This window comes from Python bivittatus, unplaced genomic scaffold (assembly GCF_059951505.1).
Source record: "Python bivittatus isolate LINGU-HERP-01145 unplaced genomic scaffold, Pbiv_v1 ctg000480_np1212, whole genome shotgun sequence".
NCBI lineage: Eukaryota > Metazoa > Chordata > Lepidosauria > Squamata > Pythonidae > Python > Python bivittatus.
In genome coordinates, this window is record NW_028277075.1 from 82,214,197 (window position 1) to 82,234,007 (window position 19,811).

The 19,811-nt window shown below is 36.7% G+C and overlaps 1 protein-coding gene across 2 annotated transcripts; it reads right to left on the reverse strand.

Annotated features, from left to right (window-relative positions):
* Nucleotides 1–633: 633 nt before the first annotated feature.
* Nucleotides 634–19,541, reverse strand: IQCB1 (IQ motif containing B1). Of its 2 annotated transcripts, none has more exons than XM_088146427.1 (15): nucleotides 19,508–19,541; nucleotides 16,668–16,782; nucleotides 14,854–15,016; nucleotides 14,620–14,749; nucleotides 13,286–13,379; nucleotides 13,004–13,103; nucleotides 12,106–12,278; nucleotides 10,089–10,198; nucleotides 9,606–9,715; nucleotides 7,574–7,716; nucleotides 6,444–6,592; nucleotides 5,221–5,346; nucleotides 3,944–4,100; nucleotides 1,531–1,779; nucleotides 634–802 (listed from the first exon to the last, which is right to left on the reverse strand). In XM_088146427.1, exons 2-14 carry the CDS (start codon nucleotides 16,777–16,779, stop codon nucleotides 1,556–1,558), a joined length of 1,791 nt encoding a protein of 596 aa, XP_088002553.1. In that variant the 5' UTR covers nucleotides 16,780–16,782; nucleotides 19,508–19,541; the 3' UTR covers nucleotides 634–802; nucleotides 1,531–1,555. The 2 variants fall into 2 exon arrangements, with proteins under 2 accessions (XP_088002553.1, XP_088002554.1); XM_088146428.1 differs by lacking the exon at nucleotides 19,508–19,541 and adding an exon at nucleotides 17,374–19,491.
* Nucleotides 19,542–19,811: the final 270 nt, after the last annotated feature.

Sequence of the window (19,811 nt, forward strand, 5' to 3'; positions counted from 1 at the left end):
TGCAGAAGATACTCTACTCTTCAGCCCGTTTCTAGCTAACAGGCATGTTTCTTTTATTCTTCACCAGCTTATCTTTTAATTTTTCTTATAGCTCCATTCTTTCAAGTTTCTCCTCTTTCTCCTCTTGCATTCTCTTAAATTCCATCTCAGCTTGGACTTCTCATGTCCTGAGCTCAAGCAGGTAGATGGGTCCCACTGGAGTGCTTGAGATGGCTTCTTTAGCTTTTGACACAAATCTTGGAATCTGACATCCTGCAAAATATCTTCTACTAGCTACACAGGAAAAGGTGGGTCCCCATTTCTCAGTAGCATACAGGGGTTTTTCTGCCCCTTAACACTAACCTAACTATCCCATCCAACCTGGAGGTTACTGCTGCCACCACCCATTTCCCAGGCAGTGCCTCTTCTGGTGTCCTCCCCCTAAACTCAGTCTATGAGAAAGATAGAGGCTCTGCCTTTCTGATGAATAAGAGGTAACATGGAAAAAAGTTAAACAATTTCCATAATACAACCTCCAGCCCTTGTAATATAACTAAGTGTGATTAGTGATTTCAACCTTTCCTTCCCTCTTTGGGAGATAAATCAATCTCACAACGAACTAAAAAAAATGATTTTATTTAAGTAACTCAAAAGATATATGAACTTGATTTACAAAAACACATACAATGTACTCAGCAAACACAATATGCTCCTGGTTGACTATAATTAGAGATCTTGGGAAAGAGATGGCTTTCAAGATATGTCAGCATCCTAGACATTAATAAGTAAATCTTGAACTCAGTCTGAAATCACACAGAATGCCCTAAATGTGCAGAGAAAAAGAAAAAAGAAAAAAACCCCAAGACTTTTAATACAGACAGAAGATATTAAGACAATGCAATGTCTGACAACAGCAGTTACTGATTTCTTAGAGATAACCTGAATCCTGTAGCAAAGGATTTAGAATAATCTGAATCCTGCTGGGGAGGTGGTACACTCTATTTATTTTCCCAGCTCTTGCTTCACATGCTTGGAATTTTGTTTTTGTCTTTTAAAAGAATAAAGCTTTTCTCTGTCTACGAGAGGAGAGGTTGAGGAATCTCCAAGCACATGTGATAAAGCACATGCCCAAGAGGGATATATTCAAACTCAGATGCTGTCTGACATTTAAACAGGCAGGAAGGCTGCAGTATTATGAATGCAGGGTGACTATTCATAAGAAAAGCTATTCCCCAATACATGCACATACACCTATGGTAATTTGGAATCTCCCTCCTTGTTCATTCTGAATCCAAAGTTCTAAATTCACAACATCCAGTTTTAAATCTCATTTTTTAAAAATCCAAATTATACCATTCTTAGTGTATACAACTGTATACAATATCATTCTTCGGATCATCTGAAATGATCTGAGCAGTCAGATTCAGACTTTCTACTCTAGAGTTCAGTCTCTGGAATGTAGAATTCTATTCTCAATTCAGTGGATAATTAAGTATCTGAATGTTAATACACTTTGGAAAAAAATTCATGGAAGAAAAAATGCACACTTACTTAGCTACAACGTATTTTACAATAATCATGTTTTGCTTCCACCAATGAACAAAGTCTCCAATTCAGCAGTCAAAAGATCCACCGAGTCAGCCTCTTTAAAGAGGTCTTCTTCAAGCTTCTTCCACCAGGGCCACTGAATATATTTCAATATAGTGTTATGGGACTGCTTGGCTTTGGCTACCACCGGAACTGATCTGCTCATAAAGACGTTCAGATCTCTCATGGTGCATTCTGAGAGACTTGGAGCACCTATGGCAAAATACATGACTTTCTTTAGAAGACTTGGTTAACCTTCTCCACATTTGCAGCTTTTATCATCTAGTTTTCATATTAGCATTCTACAATTGTGCAATAATAAATATATGTAGAGGCACTGCAGCTAAAGCACACAAAAGCAAGTTCTAACAAGAAAGTTTAGGCCATATATAACTTATGAAAGCAAAGAAATAAAAGACAGCAGTGAGAAGCATATAAGGAGGAGATAAGTTCAGCAGAATTGTCTTGCTCTGGCTCAGATATATACCATCCTTAATACTGGAGCTAATATATAGACAACCTATCTATTTTTGGTTACTTTGTGTTTTCCAGACAAAATAGATAGAAATCACAATGCTGTTTCTTGGCAATTTGAAGTAAGGTTGAATAGTAGGAGATTTAGGATGCATGAGAGTTTATGTCTAACCTATGTAATTTGCTATCATAAGATACACTGATGATCACAACTTGGATTGCTTTAAAAGATTAGAGCAGACTACATGTAATCTAAAACCAATTTATCAGGCTTTAGAGCCCAATTGAATTTCAGCAGCAAACTGCTATGAAATTATAGTTCAGTTTCCTCCTTATTTTGTGGTAGAAAGCAATAAAAAAGAGGTGCCTAAGCTCTGCTGATGTTCAACATCTTATCTCTCCACCCATCCCAATCATCCATTAGAGTATGTCCTATGATGATAGTATGCAGTGTTATTAGTATAGAGTTTGGAAGCAGAGATCAAATTTAGGGAGGTCTAAAAATGATAAAAACAAAACTATGACTAACATTTTAAAAGGCAAGTCTATTCATTCCAGAATAAACAAAGAACATTGGTTGGATTTCAAGCTAAAATTCCTACATGGAAGAATAATACCAGTCAAGGATGGGACTAATAATAGGGAGAATACAATGACAGATTATAGTACAACAGATTAGGCCAAACTGACCATAAGTTATTGTCATGGGGAAAGTACCACTTGAATTTTTCTGCTTTAAACAGAAAAACCTCTTGTATTGTTTCTGAAGAATGTTGTGGAAAGAATTAGAACTGCTGAACTAGCAAAGATGGCAAAATTAACTTGTTTGATTAGAGAAAGATCAACAACTACATTTATTAGTGACTGGATACCCCTTATACACTTTTTGCTGAAAAAAAGAGAAAAATGAACTTGTGATTTATGGGTTTGAAGATTCAAAAGTGTAGTTTATGGAAAGAAGGAAATTATGATGTCACCTGAGAGAGAGAGTGGGTAAAATATAAATGTATCTATAACTGCTGTCAAGAAGATTGGAAGCAGCTACTTTATATCCTTTCCTTTCCTTTCCTTTCCTTTCCTTTCCTTTCCTTTCCTTTCCTTTCCTTTCCTTTCCTTTCCTTTCCTTTCCTTTCCTTTCCTTTCCCTCTCCTCTCCCCTCCTCACTATTCACTATTTTTCTTTATTCTCTTTATTTTTTCTTATGGCTTTTACTTTGTTAAAAATTTGTTTAATATGAAAATATTAGAACTGCTCAAACTGCAAACCAAAAGCATCTGTTGTACTTACCAAAATATTCATACTACAGATAGTCCTCAACTTACAACCATTCATTTAATGACCATTCAAAGTTATGATGGCACTAGTTCTCACACTTACAACTGTCATAGCATCCCCATGGTCACATGATCAAAATTTGGGCACTTGGCCACATGTATTTACGACAATTGCAGCATCCCGGGGTCACGTGATCACCATTTGTGACCTCCCCAGGGGGCTTCCGAAAAGCAAAGTCAAGGAGGAAACCAGATTCACTTAACGGCCATAGTGACTCACTTAACAACTGCATCGCTTAGTGATGGAAGTTCCAATCCCAATTGTGGTCATAAGTCGAGGACTACCTGTAATACTTTCAGCATCTCCAAATGCATGGGTAGGACTGGGCTAATGATCAATGTGATTAATAGAATTTTAAGAAGAACACAACCATAATAATTCAGTATCAAGAGGATATATGAATTCATAATTCACACATCAATGATGATCTCTGAAGAAAATTCAAGCTGGAAGAAGTAGTGTCTACTAGCATAATTCAGGTCTGATATTAATGTTGATCAGCATTCACCACATCAAAACTAACTTGGGAAGATAATCTAAGCAACACAAAAATGAGATGGACACATACTTAACAATTGATCCACATCTGTGTGAACTTGGGCTAGCAAAGCCTCTCGATGTTGTTCTGCCTTCTGATCCTCTCTTTTTTTCAGCAAATAGTGGGCTAGTTTTTCCTGAGCTTGATGATGAAGTTCTCTGCTCATTTCTTCTGACATCTCAGAAGCCTGGAGAAAAATTATGGTGTCTGTCACTGTTAACTGTTAACAGCTTCAAACCTATGTGAAGGTCTGCAGCACAACATTTGCATTCCTTGGGTACTGGTAAATCTAATCACTGTGTTTCTTCCTGTGTTTTCTCTCTGAAGCCATCAATCCATCTCTGAATAAATTTAGTTTCTTAATTAGGATTCAGGAAGAAGCAAATTCCTATTATTACATTAATGGTAACAAAGAAAAGACCTGAACAACTCTACCAAATATTTTGTTTCCCATATCAAATAAAAAGAAAGCAGGTTATCCATGGCATAGTTTCAGTTTATATAGCTATAAAAATTTATGCATTTCTGGCATGTTTTATTAGGTAAAGAGAACAGAATTATAACAAAATATGTATATGGATTATAACTTTTCAAGATTTGAAGGTAATGTTGTAAAGCCATTATCATCTCTGGTTCCTATCTGGTTTCCCCCTTGTGACAGCTTCTTGCCAAATCAGTTTCTTAGCCTTAAAGTTTCTACAAAATACTGTTATTTCCCAGCAGCCCAACTGGCAGTTCTGCAACAAATATGCATAAGAAACCTTATGGGGGGATAGGCAGGTGAGGGGAGTTGAAACATACCTGCAGTCATAAGTGCAGGTGTGCTGCCAAGCGCCTGAATTTTGTTCATGTGACTGCAGGGGTACTGTAATGGCCATAACTTTGGGGACTGGGTGTAAGTACTATTCGTTCAGCGGCGCCATAATTTCAAATGGTTGCTGAACAAATGGTTATAACTCGAGGACTACCAGTAATAACACCAAGAGACAAAACATTGCTGTACAGCAGTTTTCAAATAGTTCGAAACCAATTTAAATTTACGGGGGTTACTCTGGTATAGATATTAGTAATGGCAGATATGTGATGACATATCTTTGGAAATTCCAAATTTCCTCTGTAATGTACAATTGCAGAATGACATTGGACCATTTTAGCCTACACTCAGTTAATCTGGGACAACTGCAAAGTGTATGGCTCTAGACATTGCTGCATGTAAATGATATGTCTGAGAATCTTTCGCAATATTCAGGAACCTTCAACAAGTTTGAAAAGAGAATCCAGTGGATAGGGGTGTAATGATGACATACTGGGTGCAGTTTGATATAGCTTTCCACTTTTTGCTGCAACAATATCCTCTGTTCATCCGAAAGAGATTCAGGCTTCTTCCAGAGAGAATATGCTTTTCTTCTTTTCTTCTCCAAGAATTTAAGCACCTATTGAAACAAAATATTAATGTAAGATGTTAACTATTTAGAGAATCTTAATTTTTACATAGGACAGGTCCTTTGAATGTCCTCTTGGTGAGCATGGAAACTTTAGAAGAAATGTTGCATCATCTCTATCTTCAATGCAGATCAATCCTGATGGATCACATTTAAACAGCAACATATGTTAGAATATTTTCAGTGTATCTTCTTAAAACAATTGCCACATCCTGAGACCCAACAGTGTTCTCCATACCCTCTTCATGCATGGGAAGGGAAATGGATCTTGGAATGCTGGCCATGAGCCCTAATCCTCCATGAATGACTTTCATACATGCAACTCACTGTATTAAGACCTGAAATTGAACTGGTGGGCAAACATTACAGCTGCACATGCAGCCAAAGTTGAGCCTTCACACTTTTTAAGAAAGGCATTGAGAAGGGAACCTTCTTGAACCATGCAGCAATTACAGAGATTTGGTTTAGATTTGCTACTGATTATGGGTTGAAGAAGAAATACAATTATACTCTTTAGGCTTTTCTTTGGCCAATAGGCTAAGTAGAAAGCTCACAAGCCCATAAGAAAAAAAATATCCTTGGCAGAAGGCATCAAGAATCAATGCAGCTCAATATTTTGTTCTCTTGTGAGTTTCTACAGCATGTGATAATTACTTTTGTTGTTCAAAATTGGGACAACAATGCAATTGTCCTCTTTTCTCCTCTTGTTTCTCCTCTTGATCTTCTCTTCTGGCAGATACTACTAGAACAAGGCTTACTTCAGTACTGACAGTACGGTTCAAACAATTTGGCTCTAGACCATCACTGAGTTAAGGAATAATTTGATTAACTGTTAGAAAGGATTAGAAAAATAAGAACAGTAAACAACTGTGTTATTGAAATACTATTCTAATTTAAGTCTTGCAGACCAGACTTTCTGAAGCATTGCTTTTAATGAATCATTCAGGTTTTTGCAGACAGCAGTGTTCCATGTACATCCTAATTTACAAATTTAAATTAAATGTATCAGAGGTCCTGAATTTGATTTTTTAAAAATATACTGATGCAAAATATTTCATCTCATGCCAGTGCTTGGTTTGCATACTGACCGCTCTCTGAATGAGGACAGCTGCTTTATATTCCTTGAGAGATCTTTTTTGCTGATGAAAATTTCTCCTTGCTTTAAATGCTCTCCAGTACCTTTGGATAGTTAGGGCTGCCTTCTTTTTCATTTCATATATATGCTTATCTACTTGACCTAGGGGAGAAAGGGCATATATTCATTATTAGAAAATCAGAATTCACACAAGCAGATAGTATTTGAATTTCATTCTAGCTAGATGAAAGATGCAGAAAAGAAACCAGGCATGTTCAAACTGTTTAGAGTTAGGGCAGAACATTTTTTAAACCAAAGGCCACTGTAGACACTTTCAGGATCATTTTGTAGACCATAGGTATCTTGGTAATGCCACATTTACATGCTATCTCAGGGGTGGACAATATGAGGTCACAGAATTGATATGGCCCCTGAATTTGTACTCCACCCAGAGATGTCAATTGAAATCTAAGTTTTAATATGACAGGAAGGGAAATATACTAAACAGATGGGAAGTAATCACATTCATGATACTTAATTATTTGATAATACATTGATTGTTATTGTGCTAGCCCTACCATGTATTTGTGCATTTCATAAATAGGGTCTTACACCAAATACAATATTGAACTGTTACACTATTATTTAACTAGACATATTATTTACTTTCACTGAACAATTCTGGTTCAGCCTCAAGCTGCACTCCTGGTCAAAGGCAACTTACTGAAACAAAAGGATGAAATAAAACACGGGTTGCTGCCTTTCTCCTAAGAACTGGTGGCAAGGATTTTCCAGTACAACCAAGAATGCAAGAAAACCCAAGGCCTTCTCAGGGTCATTCCACAAACTGTACTCTGGAGGCAAAATAATGGACAACATAGTGTATGATTCATACACATTTAATGTAGCTACACTGACTTACTAGACTACACTGACTTACTAGATACAAATTACAACACATCTTTGCCTTATCCCTTGGTTGATATATCCATGATAAATTATTAGGTCATTATAGAAAAGTCCTTTAGAGCATCAATGATGCCACCTTGGGGAACAAAGTAAAGACAAAAAGTCCAAGTGAAAGAAAAAAGGATATCTGTCCCCTAATGGAAATAGTTCTTCATGGTTCTGTAATAACCATACCTGCATGGACAATTTCCAATAGTGTTAGCTGTCGTTCATGAAACAGCCTCATGCCTCTCTGTCTTTGAAGCTGCAGTTGTTGACAGAGGTGTTCTTCTTCTCTCTGCCTTTTTAAACTTTGTAACTCCTGTTCTCTCCTAGCTCTACAAACAAGTTAAAAAAAAAAAAACCTTAAAGATGCTGTTTCCAACGTTTAAACTGTTTCCAGTTTTAGCCACTGTTTAGGGCTGAGCCATGAGAGTTTCTGCCGTTTATTCTTCCATAGCACAGAGCAAATTTGCATACCCATCTGTAGACACAAGAGTTAAGGGACTTCAAATATCATGTAGTTCAGCTTCTTGCCATTCCAGGAAATCTACTACTATAGCCTTCCTGAGAAGTGGCCATCCAGCTCTGCTTAAACCTCTTTAATGAAGGACAATTAGGCATCTTCAAAACCAGTCTGTTCCAATGTTATTTCTTTCTTAATGTATAACTGACATTCCCTCTTAATTTCCTGATGGAGAGAAAAGGGAAACAAATTTGCTCCACATGCCATGGCCAGCACATGACCCCAGAGTGGGATAAAGCCACAAAGCCCTTTTAATTTTGGGAGGTTTGTGCTATTTTTAAAGGCAGAGTTATTCTTGATTAATCTTTGTAATCTCTATGTAATTCTTGTGTTTCTTCAGACCACTGTTTAACGCCAATTCTAAAATCTGAATATAAAAAATAAACTGATCAGTAACTGCCTAGACTCTCTCCCTTCCATGCCCTTCCATTTTGAAGACATGGATAGTTTCTTCCTCTGGTCCCATGTTATCTTATAGCACAGATAATGAATGTTGATCACTGCTATGTGATAGTAAACATTTGGTTTTCTTAGTTGAATATAAACGCAAGATCTAATTCAGCAACTGTTTTCAGCAATGGCAATCAAGCACTTCTGAGATGAATCACATAAAGAAAAGAGTACGCAAGACCATTCCTTCCCTGCTTATCTCCAAGTACCTAAGAATTAGTAAATCTATCCTCCATGTATCCTTCAATTCTCTCTATGTATATATATGTATGTATGTATATGAGAGCCAGTTTGGTATAGTGGTTAACGCACCAGGCTAGAAACTAGGACACTGTGAGTTCTAGTTCTGCCTTAGGCATGAAGCCAGATGGGTGACTTGGAGCCTGTCACTCTCTCTCAGCCCTAGGAAGCAGGCAAGGGCAAACCACTCCTGAAAATGTTGCCAAGAAAAATGCTGAGATTAGTCCAGGCAGTCGCCAGGAGTCAAGAGTGACTCAAAGGCACACACACATACACACACACAAAAAGTATGTATGTATGTATACTGGGATCAGGTCCAGGGTTTAGCATAGAATTTTGATTTCAAAAATAATCTGCAGGCTGAAAACCCATGTGTGAAATCTGCCCTCTAGTGGATTTCTCAAACAAGTACCAATTAAGAAGTTTTTGTATTTTTACAAATATGATTGTGTGTGTGTGTGTATATATCATATTTGTAAAAATACAAAAACTTCTTAATTGGTACTTGTTTGAGAAACATATATATGTATAAAATGTGCTCCCTTCCCCAGGGTATAGTTACAGCACAGTTCAACCACAATAAAAAATTAGCAAATAAAAAAAGTTGGGATCTAAAACCATAAAATAATTCCAACTCAGCACCATATCTTTATCAAAATGTCTGTCAAATATTGAATGTAAAGGAAGGAATTAAGCATAGTAGTATTAAAATATTGTATAAGCCTCAGGCAATAAAAATGGATGAATACAGAGAGGAGTGAAGAAATTCTAATCTAATTCTACAGAAGCAAGTTACTTCTTGGAAAAACAGCACAGAGTGATTATGCCTACTATGACTTCACATACAGGCTTATTTCCCCAATATTTTATTCAGTAAATACATACCTCTGTTGATGTCCCTGGCCAGACAGGAGGAGATCTGGAAAATTCTTATATTGTAGCTCTATTCTCCAAGCCATTTTAATTATACAATACTCATTATTTTTGTTTAAAAAACATATATAGTTTTACCTAAAATTCCTTTGCAAGGCTGTTACAGCTTTTGGAAGCTGCCTTAATCTTTTTCGTGTCTGAAATCCTCTCCAAAATGCCTGGATTAAGCAAGCTGCTTGATGCAGTCGCTGAAATTAACAAATTGGAACATATTCATTTTTCTTTTGCATGTGGTGCTAATAATTAGACAGCTGTACACATTAGGAAATATATACTAATATTCTCTATAAGCCTTTATTTGATGTGACAATTTACTAGCCTACATTCAAACCAAGGTATAATCTAATCCGAAGGAGAGCTGATCCAGGCTTGGAGATATGGCAAATTCTCTACGAAGAATTAAGATCACAATTTCAGAACACTTCTATACTAGCTCTCCCTCACATAGCCACCTTCCAGTTACGTGAACAGGCTAGAAGCAATGAAACACATGAATACACTGATAAATCGAACACAGGCTACCTCCACCATACACAGAATTCTATAAAACATCCAGTATACCTGTATTTGACCAGCATTGGAGTTTTCTGCATCCAACAAGTCCAGAAACTGATTGAGATTCTTGTCAAATCCTTTGCCAGTCCACTGCTTGCTTAGAAGAGTCTGTAGTCCTTAATAAATAAGATGTGCTGAGATAAATATGCCAGTCCGTAAAAAAAAGTGCTTGTTTGTTCATCTGACAGAGGTTGATTATAAATTACTAGAGGTACGAATACCTAGATGAGAGTTAGAAATTTCCACGCTAAATATACCAGTGGCAAGAAGGAGCCAAAGCTCCAAAGAAAAGCTTAAATAATTAATGGATTCATCATACAGGACGCGGTAACAAAACTCATACTGCCTCTAGCCAGTTGAAGTCTTTTAGAGCATGAATGATCCATACTTGTGAGTGTACAAATACGACAAATTTCCACATGCAAACATACAATGGACAGGCCATAAAATGCTGTGTTGAAACAATGTTTCGCCTTTATAAATCCACTGAGAATAATTTTTCCTGAATAAATATAGTGCATGCATTGGTCATGTATTGAACATGTGTGAATATAAATAAAAAAGCAACACACATAAAAAAACACAATAACACATAATAAAAAAGAACACAATACACACATGATTACTTACAGTCTCTTGCAAGAAAACTACATACAAACTCAGATTTACTTAACTCGCAAGTTTGCTGCCTTGATGTAATATGGAATCGTCCAACTGAACGGAGTTTTACTTCGATAAATAATATATCTGCTATTCAAATCACTGTTTGAAGGGGCTGCACTAAACTTAAGAGCCAGTGTAATGATTAAGGTGCTGGGCTAGAAACCAGGAGGCTGTGAGTTCTAGGCCTCCCTTAGGCATGAAAGCTGGCTGGCTGATTTTTGGCTACTGACTCTCAGTCCAACCTACCTCACAGGGTTGTTGTGGAAAAAATAGGAGGAGTATTAGGTATGTTTGCCACCTTGAGTTGACCAAAAATATTTTTTTTTTAAAAAGGTGGGATAAAAACATTTAAGTAACCTGAAATAATTATGGGAAACTCTAAATAGTAACTCAGGAGAGTGCTAACACAAAAGGAAAATTTATTTTATACTCATCAATATTGTAATCCTGAAAGTTAGCTAACCAATTTCAGATAGGCTTTATCTTGAGAAAGATACTAAGTCACTTGAGGAACATATGAAGACATCTTTAAAATTCCTACTTAATCACGAACAAGGAACTGCTGATTCATACATATGGCTCAACTGCAGTTTGATACATCTTTAGCTTGGTTGGATGATTGCCTGTCAGATACACCTTAAGACATCAGCTATCTTTGAATGTCACACTGAGTACTAGTGCATGCACTTTCATTTGGCTCCTCCTGTCGGAGGTCACAATTCAAACCACAGACTTTTCTGGATCTGATTAACCATTCCAGCTGGGAGAAAGACTAACAGGACTGGCATATGTTGATTTACAATTTGATCAGAATTAGAAAAAGTGTTCACTTAATATGATTCTAGCTGTTAGTACTGGACTAAGACCAAGCAATCATGAGTTCAAGTTCACCCTCAACTGCAGAAGTTCACTTTGCAACTCTGGACCAGCTACTTAGCTCAACTACCCCTCAGATAATGGAATAATTAGAAGTTGGAGCTATGTTCTGATGCACGGAACAAAGATGAAAGGCAGAATATAAATTTATTATGAATGAATGAATGAATGAATGAATATGCCCACTACCTTTCCTACAATGTGATTATAGTATTATAAGATGTATATAAGTATTATGTACATCAATTATAAATATTTTACCATAAATAGTGCTAGATTCCATGACAGGACTTCACCCATAATATTCACTGTTTCAAAATGTACACAATTAATACATTTTGCAATCAATAACATGAGTGCTAGGTTGGAGAACTGATACATGTAATAAACTATTTCAATTACAGTTAATTTCTCCATAAGGAATGTTCAATGCCAACATTTATTATTCTAGAATTTTTTCAAAATCCAAAAAAAGTTGACAAACCTTTGTAGCGGGCAATCATTGTTGTGACAAGTTGGGCATCAGATTCTGTGATCACAAGTAACAGTTTAATAGTTGCATTTCCTCTGGCAGGGTGCGTAGTAGAGGAAATCTTGTAAACGAGTTCATCCAAAAGGAAATGTAGGGCTTTTTCAGTTACTTGAACTAATGCTTTACTGAGAAGACAACAAAGAGATGAAATCATACTGGAATAAAAATGGTGGATAGGAGATGGGCAGGACTGCAAGAACTACAACCACATTGTATATAAAAATGCACTAATTCCTTTAAATGAGGCTCTACCAACCTGACAGTCAGAGGGCTCCAATGTAATCACAGGCCATTTCTTTGATGCATGTCAGGCTCCCCACCCCATCTGCCTTTTGCATTTTAAAAAACATTATATTAAAAAAATGAGAAGGTGCCATGCTGCAAATGGGTCCCACAAGCATCCTTCGAACATAGAAATAATGGGTTGCTGCAGATGCCTGGCGCTTCACTTGGCAATGTTCTAAACTGGTTCCCAAGGGCTACACTAAGAAAAAAGAATAGGAGCATCTCAAAGACAGCACTGGCAGGAGCATTTTTTTCAGCTGGTGCTCTGAAACTGGCGGCAATATGTCCCTGCAATAATCATTTCATAAATAGGGAAGCACCTCTCCCAGCACTCATTTTGTGAAAGCATCCACATGTTTCCAATATTCCAAACATGTCCACCAGTCAAAGTAGTGGAGGACGTCTGCTTTAAACTATGACTGTAATCCTGTATCTCTGCTTTAGAATGATGAATATGAAATTATGAGGATGAAAAGCTGATCAACCTAGAGAAATTATTCTTATTTTAAGATGAATTTCAATCCATTTTTTTTAATGTTAAAGATACAATTTAGTAAATATTTACCTATTGGTCCTTAAAATATTCTGCAGGAGTGTCAGAATCACAGTTGATGTTTCAGCATCATCAGTTGTCAGCAATTGCTGGAAGTGTTTATTCTGAAGCACTAAGGCAAAAACAGGAAATCTATTTCAAGCAGAAGTGAAATCTATGCTTAATTGTTTTTCAGGGGAGGAGAGTGGGAACTAACAGCAACCCTCTAAATGCAGATCACAGGTGAAATATTTGATCAGAGACCACAACAACATTCATACACAATAATGAATTTCCAGGCTTTTCTTCCCCTACCATTTTCTACTAGATGAATGTGACCTCCACACAACCAACAGATGGCATCAGTTACTGTCCTGAAACAATGTAGAAATTCATTTCTTTCTTCATCCTTAAAGAAAACATAAAGGAAAACTTACAATTAAAATCTCTCAAACACATAGATTAAACAGTGATTATACCCTCAAGCTGTATTTGCTGAACAGATAATATTCTTCTAAAACTGGGAAAGGGTGGGTGGGGAGCAGGACTGGGAGAAACGTAAGTTACAATGCAGACACAATAACAGAAAAAGAGAATAACTTCTTCCTTTCTTATTCTGAAACTGCTCCAACCAAATATAATCTGTTTCTTTGCAGGATCCAGCATGTCTTTTAGTGAACTTAGTGAACTAAACTAAGTGAACAACTAAGTGAATAGTGAACAAAAATGTACTGTATATCACAATGATCTTAAAAAATTGGAATATTGTGTATTTTTACTCTTCCTGAATTGGTACCCTCAATATGCTTTGGACAGCAACTTTCTTGATTCCTATTAGTAATGATACTGAGGTTGATGAGAGATGTAGTCCAAATTAGGTTTAGGAAAGCTGATATATAAAATTAAATTAACAGATCTGGTTAAGTGTTAGGGGAGGAAGAAATGTTAATGATAAATCAATTGGAATACTTTTATGTTCTGGAATTGGAAGCTGCAGGACTCTGTACAGCCATAAAGTAAGTGCAGTGTGAGGATTTTGTGAAATCTATTATTTTGTATGTATTTTCTGGGTATTGAAAATGAAGTGAATTATGTTGCTTTATTAGTTTCTGTTCTTTGTTTTATCACAAAAATGCAAATATATGGGCAGATTCAATTGTTTGAAATTACAGTATTATATATCAAGTAGTCATATTGCTTGAAAATATAAGTACGGATACATGGCAAAAAGAATAAAAACACATAAAGAGACAACAGCAGAACGTCTGCCTTGGCGATGTTAACTGCGGCATCAGTCTACAACCAGAGGCAGGTCTAATAATTGCCACAATTCAGTGTTCTTTGTTCCATTACTCTGAATAAATGATTAATGAAGCTGTGTGCTGATGCATTCTCAAACTAGCCTAAGTTCAACATTTTCCTAGTCCCCATTATCAAGCAGAGTATTATCATGCGTTATCAGAAAGGGACCATGCACTGCTTTGATAACAGTCTTGAGTCCTGACTCCACAGAAAGTATGTCTTGGGTATGTAGTATACAAACTCAGTGTCACTTATGCCAGGAATCAGAAGAAGTGGGAATCCTCCCCTGCCTAAATCAACAATTTTGTACATTAATATGTCAAGATATTACAAAATGGCTCAAATACCTTGATTGCCCGGACAAATCGTGCATGTAAACGCCTTCCCAAGAAGAGGAGACTGTCTGTAGCAGAAGGAAGCAGCTTATTATAAAACTCCTCATGTTCTGTTTTCACCTCAAGACCAACACAACACTGACTGAGAAGAAAAAAAAAAAATCCCCCCTGTAGTTTGCAAGTAGTATAGCCATAGGCTAATTCAGAGCTACTAGAGCAGTTTAGGACTACACGCTGTATTTTTACCTTAATATCTCTGCTATCTGGGCAGCAGTAGTCCAGCCTCCAGGCACTTTTGTATAATCTTGCTTAAGGACTAGTAGACAGTACTGAACTAGATCACAATAGTATAAGTCTTGTTTAATCTTCTTTGATTCATTACTTCCAGGGGATGCACTCGTTAAAATTTCTAAGAAGAAAAAATTAAACTGCTTAGGTTTTGATCCCTCTACAGATAACAAGTACTGCAGGCTGCAAGACAGGTCAAAAGGGAGCACAGCAAAAAACTACAAAATAAGATTATAACAATCTGGAACATCAGTTACTAAAGTGGAGGCAACTGGTTGCTAGATAAAATATAAAAATAAGCTATACAATTCACATCAAAAAGGCTTACAAGTTATTTTAGAGAAAAAAGGAGGGTAGTCAAAAAATCAAAAGGATGGTATCAATGAATCAAGAGGCAGTAGAAATGCAAATAAATAGTGTTTAGTCAAAGAAGAAATGAACATATATGAACAGTATCCACAATATTGTAATATGAGAATAAGTCTGAGTTGGAATTCTGGTAATCAGAGGGTAAGACTTCTGCACAGCTAGAAGGAACCAACTTTGGCTATAACTTCCTTTACTGGAAAGCAGCCCTCTAACAACTGACAGTTCCTCTAACCGAAATGATACTGTGGTTTATTCTGGCCCATTTTGTTTATAGTATTTACATAAGATGCTTACCATGATTAAAATAACCCTGATTTACATAATTCACCTGATTTTCTAGGTTTGTGTGGTATTCTGAACTATAAATTCACCATATGGACTGAGTTTGCACAGCACAGCTAAACTGTGGCTGACCAGTTTATTGTCAGTGTATTAAGCCAATATGTGTCTGATCTGCTAACAGATCAGATACTAATTCTTATCAGAAGTCTGGTATACTTTTTCTGAGTAAAAATTTTATTCATGAACTGTAGCTCACTTCATCAGATGCATGGAGGTGATCAAGCTTATGGCTTTTAATAAAATGTGTTAGTCAGAAAAGGTGCTACCAAATTCCTTCTAATTTTTCACTATCACATGGCTCTCCTTTTACATAATTTGTATGTAGCTCTCCTACATAATTGACTCTCTTACATAATTCCTATCATACAATTCTTTCTTGGAAGACTTAAAGGCACATAAACTCACTGTAATTCTTACCCCATGATTAATTTAGGGATCAGAGTGTCATATGAATCATTACTTGTTATAAAATAAGTGCATTCTATTGAATAAGAAACATGAATAGCTTCTGCTTCTGCCCTTTGATTTCCAAACTTAACGCCTGAAGCATTATTTTTTCCCCTTTTCCTTATTTGCCTTCCAGCATCTCATGTCCTGCATAACAATATTTTGTAAATACACAAAGCATCAAGATTGATCATGTAAATTAAAAACACATATCAAAATCAGATTATTCTAATTTAAAACAACAGGGTTAGAAAAATAGAGGTTTATGTATCCATAGAGGGTTTTTATGTCAACCTAACTTTTTAAAAATATTTTACAAGTAAAATCTTGAGCAAGTCTACGGTCCCCGTCCAATACTACTTTCGTTCTTATAGCTGTTGTATTGAAAAGATTCACAACCACCTCATAATTCCCATAGTGATCAAGTCTTTCTTCTCTGCAATACCAGAATCTCTTCTCTGTATGTACAAATGTCCTTTCCAGAAACCCCAACGGAAAGACCTCAGTAACAGAATACTGAACTTGACATTCAATCATGGCACAGCAAGCTCAGCACATACAACATTTTAGTTTTACCTTATGGTGCTGTGCCTAAAGGATCCTAATCAATTTACCTTTTAACTTTAGCAGCAACACAGGAATATCCTGATCAGGGCTTTCAGTAATCTGAGCAGTCAGTGACAATATTCTAGAATCCACAGGAAGTGGCTTCATTTCACATAACATTAACTACAGAAAGAAAGGAAAAAAGCCAAACAAGATAATTATCTTCAGTAAGGGACAACACCACTGGTATTTTATGGCAAGCAACAGCTTAAGCAAGATGCAATAAATAGATTTCATCTAATAAAATTCACATCAGATTTCCATGGAACATATATTTTAACAGAAGCCAATTTTAATATCAAATTCATACACTTTACCCTTTCTACTAAAATATATCTTCCTTCATTAATAGCAACACTGGTTCTGATATATTTTTATCTCATTAGTATAAATCAAAGGCTAGGGTTCTATGTTCACTCTCAGGCATATATATATTTTGTGCACTTTGCAGATCATAATCTCCAAATGCTATGTTAAAGAGACAGCCTTTGTTACTCTGTGGAGCGTGGGGGCTATATGACTTCAAGGGCAACATATTTCACAGAGGGGCAGCAAGACAGATACTTTGAGGTCCATCTTATTAAATGATCACAGATTAAATAGTTCATTGCATTATCCCAGGCAAGCAGCTTATATTATAATCAATCAGCAACAATTATGAAGCAACATTACCCACTAAAACTGAAACTACCAAATGTCAAGTATATTACTTACAAATACCAATTCATTTGGTCCTAATTAGATTATGGTTGAAAATAACAGGATGCAGGTAACCTTAGAGAGGATAAAATATAAATGCATTTATAACGGCTGTCAAAAAGATCAGAAGCCGCTTCTTTATAATCTTTTCTCTTTTTTCTTTTCCTGTTTTCTTTCTTATTCACTATTCATTTTGTTTCTTTTCTAATATTTGTATTGCTTTTATTTTGTTAAAATTTCTTCAATAAAAATTATATTTAAAAAAAGAAAATAACAGGATGCATGAAAGTAAATCAACTAGTTACTATTCTGAGGTGGTAGTGGGATTAACAATTTGTTAATAAATAAGATAGATTTTTGGGAAAAAAACAGGAAGAAAATAGGAATAACTAAGAGCCTCTACAATTAAGGGTCATAATTGAAAGTCATTTGGTTTTCAATTTCTTCAGTTTGGAAACTGATTTATGTGATAATTCTTCTCATTGTGATATCAGAACGATGATAGACATTTTAATGCTAGCTTACCCCCATGTCTGTTTCAAAGAAGAAAGAAAAAAAACTAAGTATAATACAATATTTTCCTTGAAGATCCAAACACTGAAATCAAAAGGGGCAACCAAAGTGATAAGACAGCTGAAACAGTTCCCTTATAAGGAAAGATTACAATATTTGGGACTGTTCAGCTTATAAGCAAGGGGAGACACGATAAAAGTGAATAATTTCAAAGAAGGCATGGGAATTATGAACAAAGAGGTTTAACTTATGTTACAGCTTTGATAATTCATTAAGGAAACTGGGAGATTCAAGACTGACAAAAGAATATCCTTTACCCAACACATAGTTTAATTATGAAAATAGGAGCAGTAGACATGGACATCCATTTAGATCCATTGTTTAAAACAGTGTTAGGCAAATTCATAGAGGAGCATATATGGCTTCAACTGTGTTGAAGGCTGTTCACTATCTCCTGAACAACAGCAAGCTTTAACTACTAACTGTAGGGAGAAAAAGGGGAAGAGGAGTAATGCTTTACAGTTGATAGTTGTGACAAGCTTCTTGGATGATATCTGATAAACTTCTGTATGATAACATTGAACTAGACAAGCACTGGGTGTGATCCAACAAAGCTTTTGTTATTAAAACTGGTGTAATAAAACATCACTTCTAATGCAAACTGTATTTCTACTTTTTCTTGTTGCAAACAAGCTTCTCAACACAGGTTGCTTTATTATCTTAGATGTTTGCATCAGTCTTCCCAAATTCAGTATCTTCCTGGTATTAGCTATGTCCATAAAACATACTGGTCCTGGACCACAACCGGCCAGTTATATTTTAATCCAGCATGTTGTATGAACTCAGCCCATGTGGCTACTATAGCAGTCAGTGAATAAGCTCTTCATGTAGTCATACCCATATTGGGACTACTACTTCTATATTCCCTCCAGAGTCAACAAGGCAGAATATTGAGATACTGGAGGGGGGAGACCCAGGTTCAAATCCCCACTGATCATGAAGTTCACTAGGAGATCTCCCATCAGTTTCTCTCAACCACGTGGTTGTTAGGGATACAGTTACCCCTATGTAAGCCACCTGGGGGGATTTAAACCCCACTACTACACAATATTGTGAGGTAGATTGGGGTAAGAAAAGCAACTGATCCAAAGTCATCCCAAGGAGTGCCCTGCTCATAGTCAGTGGCATTAACTAACCAATTCTGGCTGATCTCAAATCAGCTGAACAGGTTAGATTTGGTGACTACACAGTGATGGAAGACAACCAAAAATCCCAGGGCTGCAATACTGTTGAAAAAAAAGTAAAAAAAGGAAACGCCAAATCCTCCCCACGCTGCTGGCAAAAAACCCATAGATGCATCCATGAAATCACCGAGAATGGCGCTTGACTCTCGGGAAACGTTGCTTTTTTTTAAGCCACCTGGAGCTCTTAAAAAGAAAAGCAAGACATAACATGGAGAAAATAAATGAGTAACCTCGTATCAGTTTTGTAAAAGCCAGTTCATATTATTTCCCCCTCCCTGTGACCAAGCATAATTTTAGCAACGGTACGCGTCATAACGTCCTCATTGTGGGCACGACGTGGCCACTCAACCTCCCCAAAACCACTCACTGAACCCCAGCATCCCTTCTCTCACCCTCCTCCTTTCCCGACCGGAAACGCTTATGGGGCTCTTGTGCCAACGGTTGTGAGATCACAAGAGCTTCAACCAATAGAATCAGCGCTCTCCACCCCAGAGGTTCACTTTCACTACCTCCCATTGGCGGGCCTTTTCCCAACTGTCCTAATTAGCATAACACGTCTTTCCTCCTGGAACGCTGAGTCCCACGGCTTGGGACGGCTTTAACTGACGGCCACCAGCAGTGGGCGTGACCCCTTAGACCGTCGCAGCCAATAGGGAGGTAAGCCCTTTCTCTTGCGTCGCCTCTCGCTTAGGTACC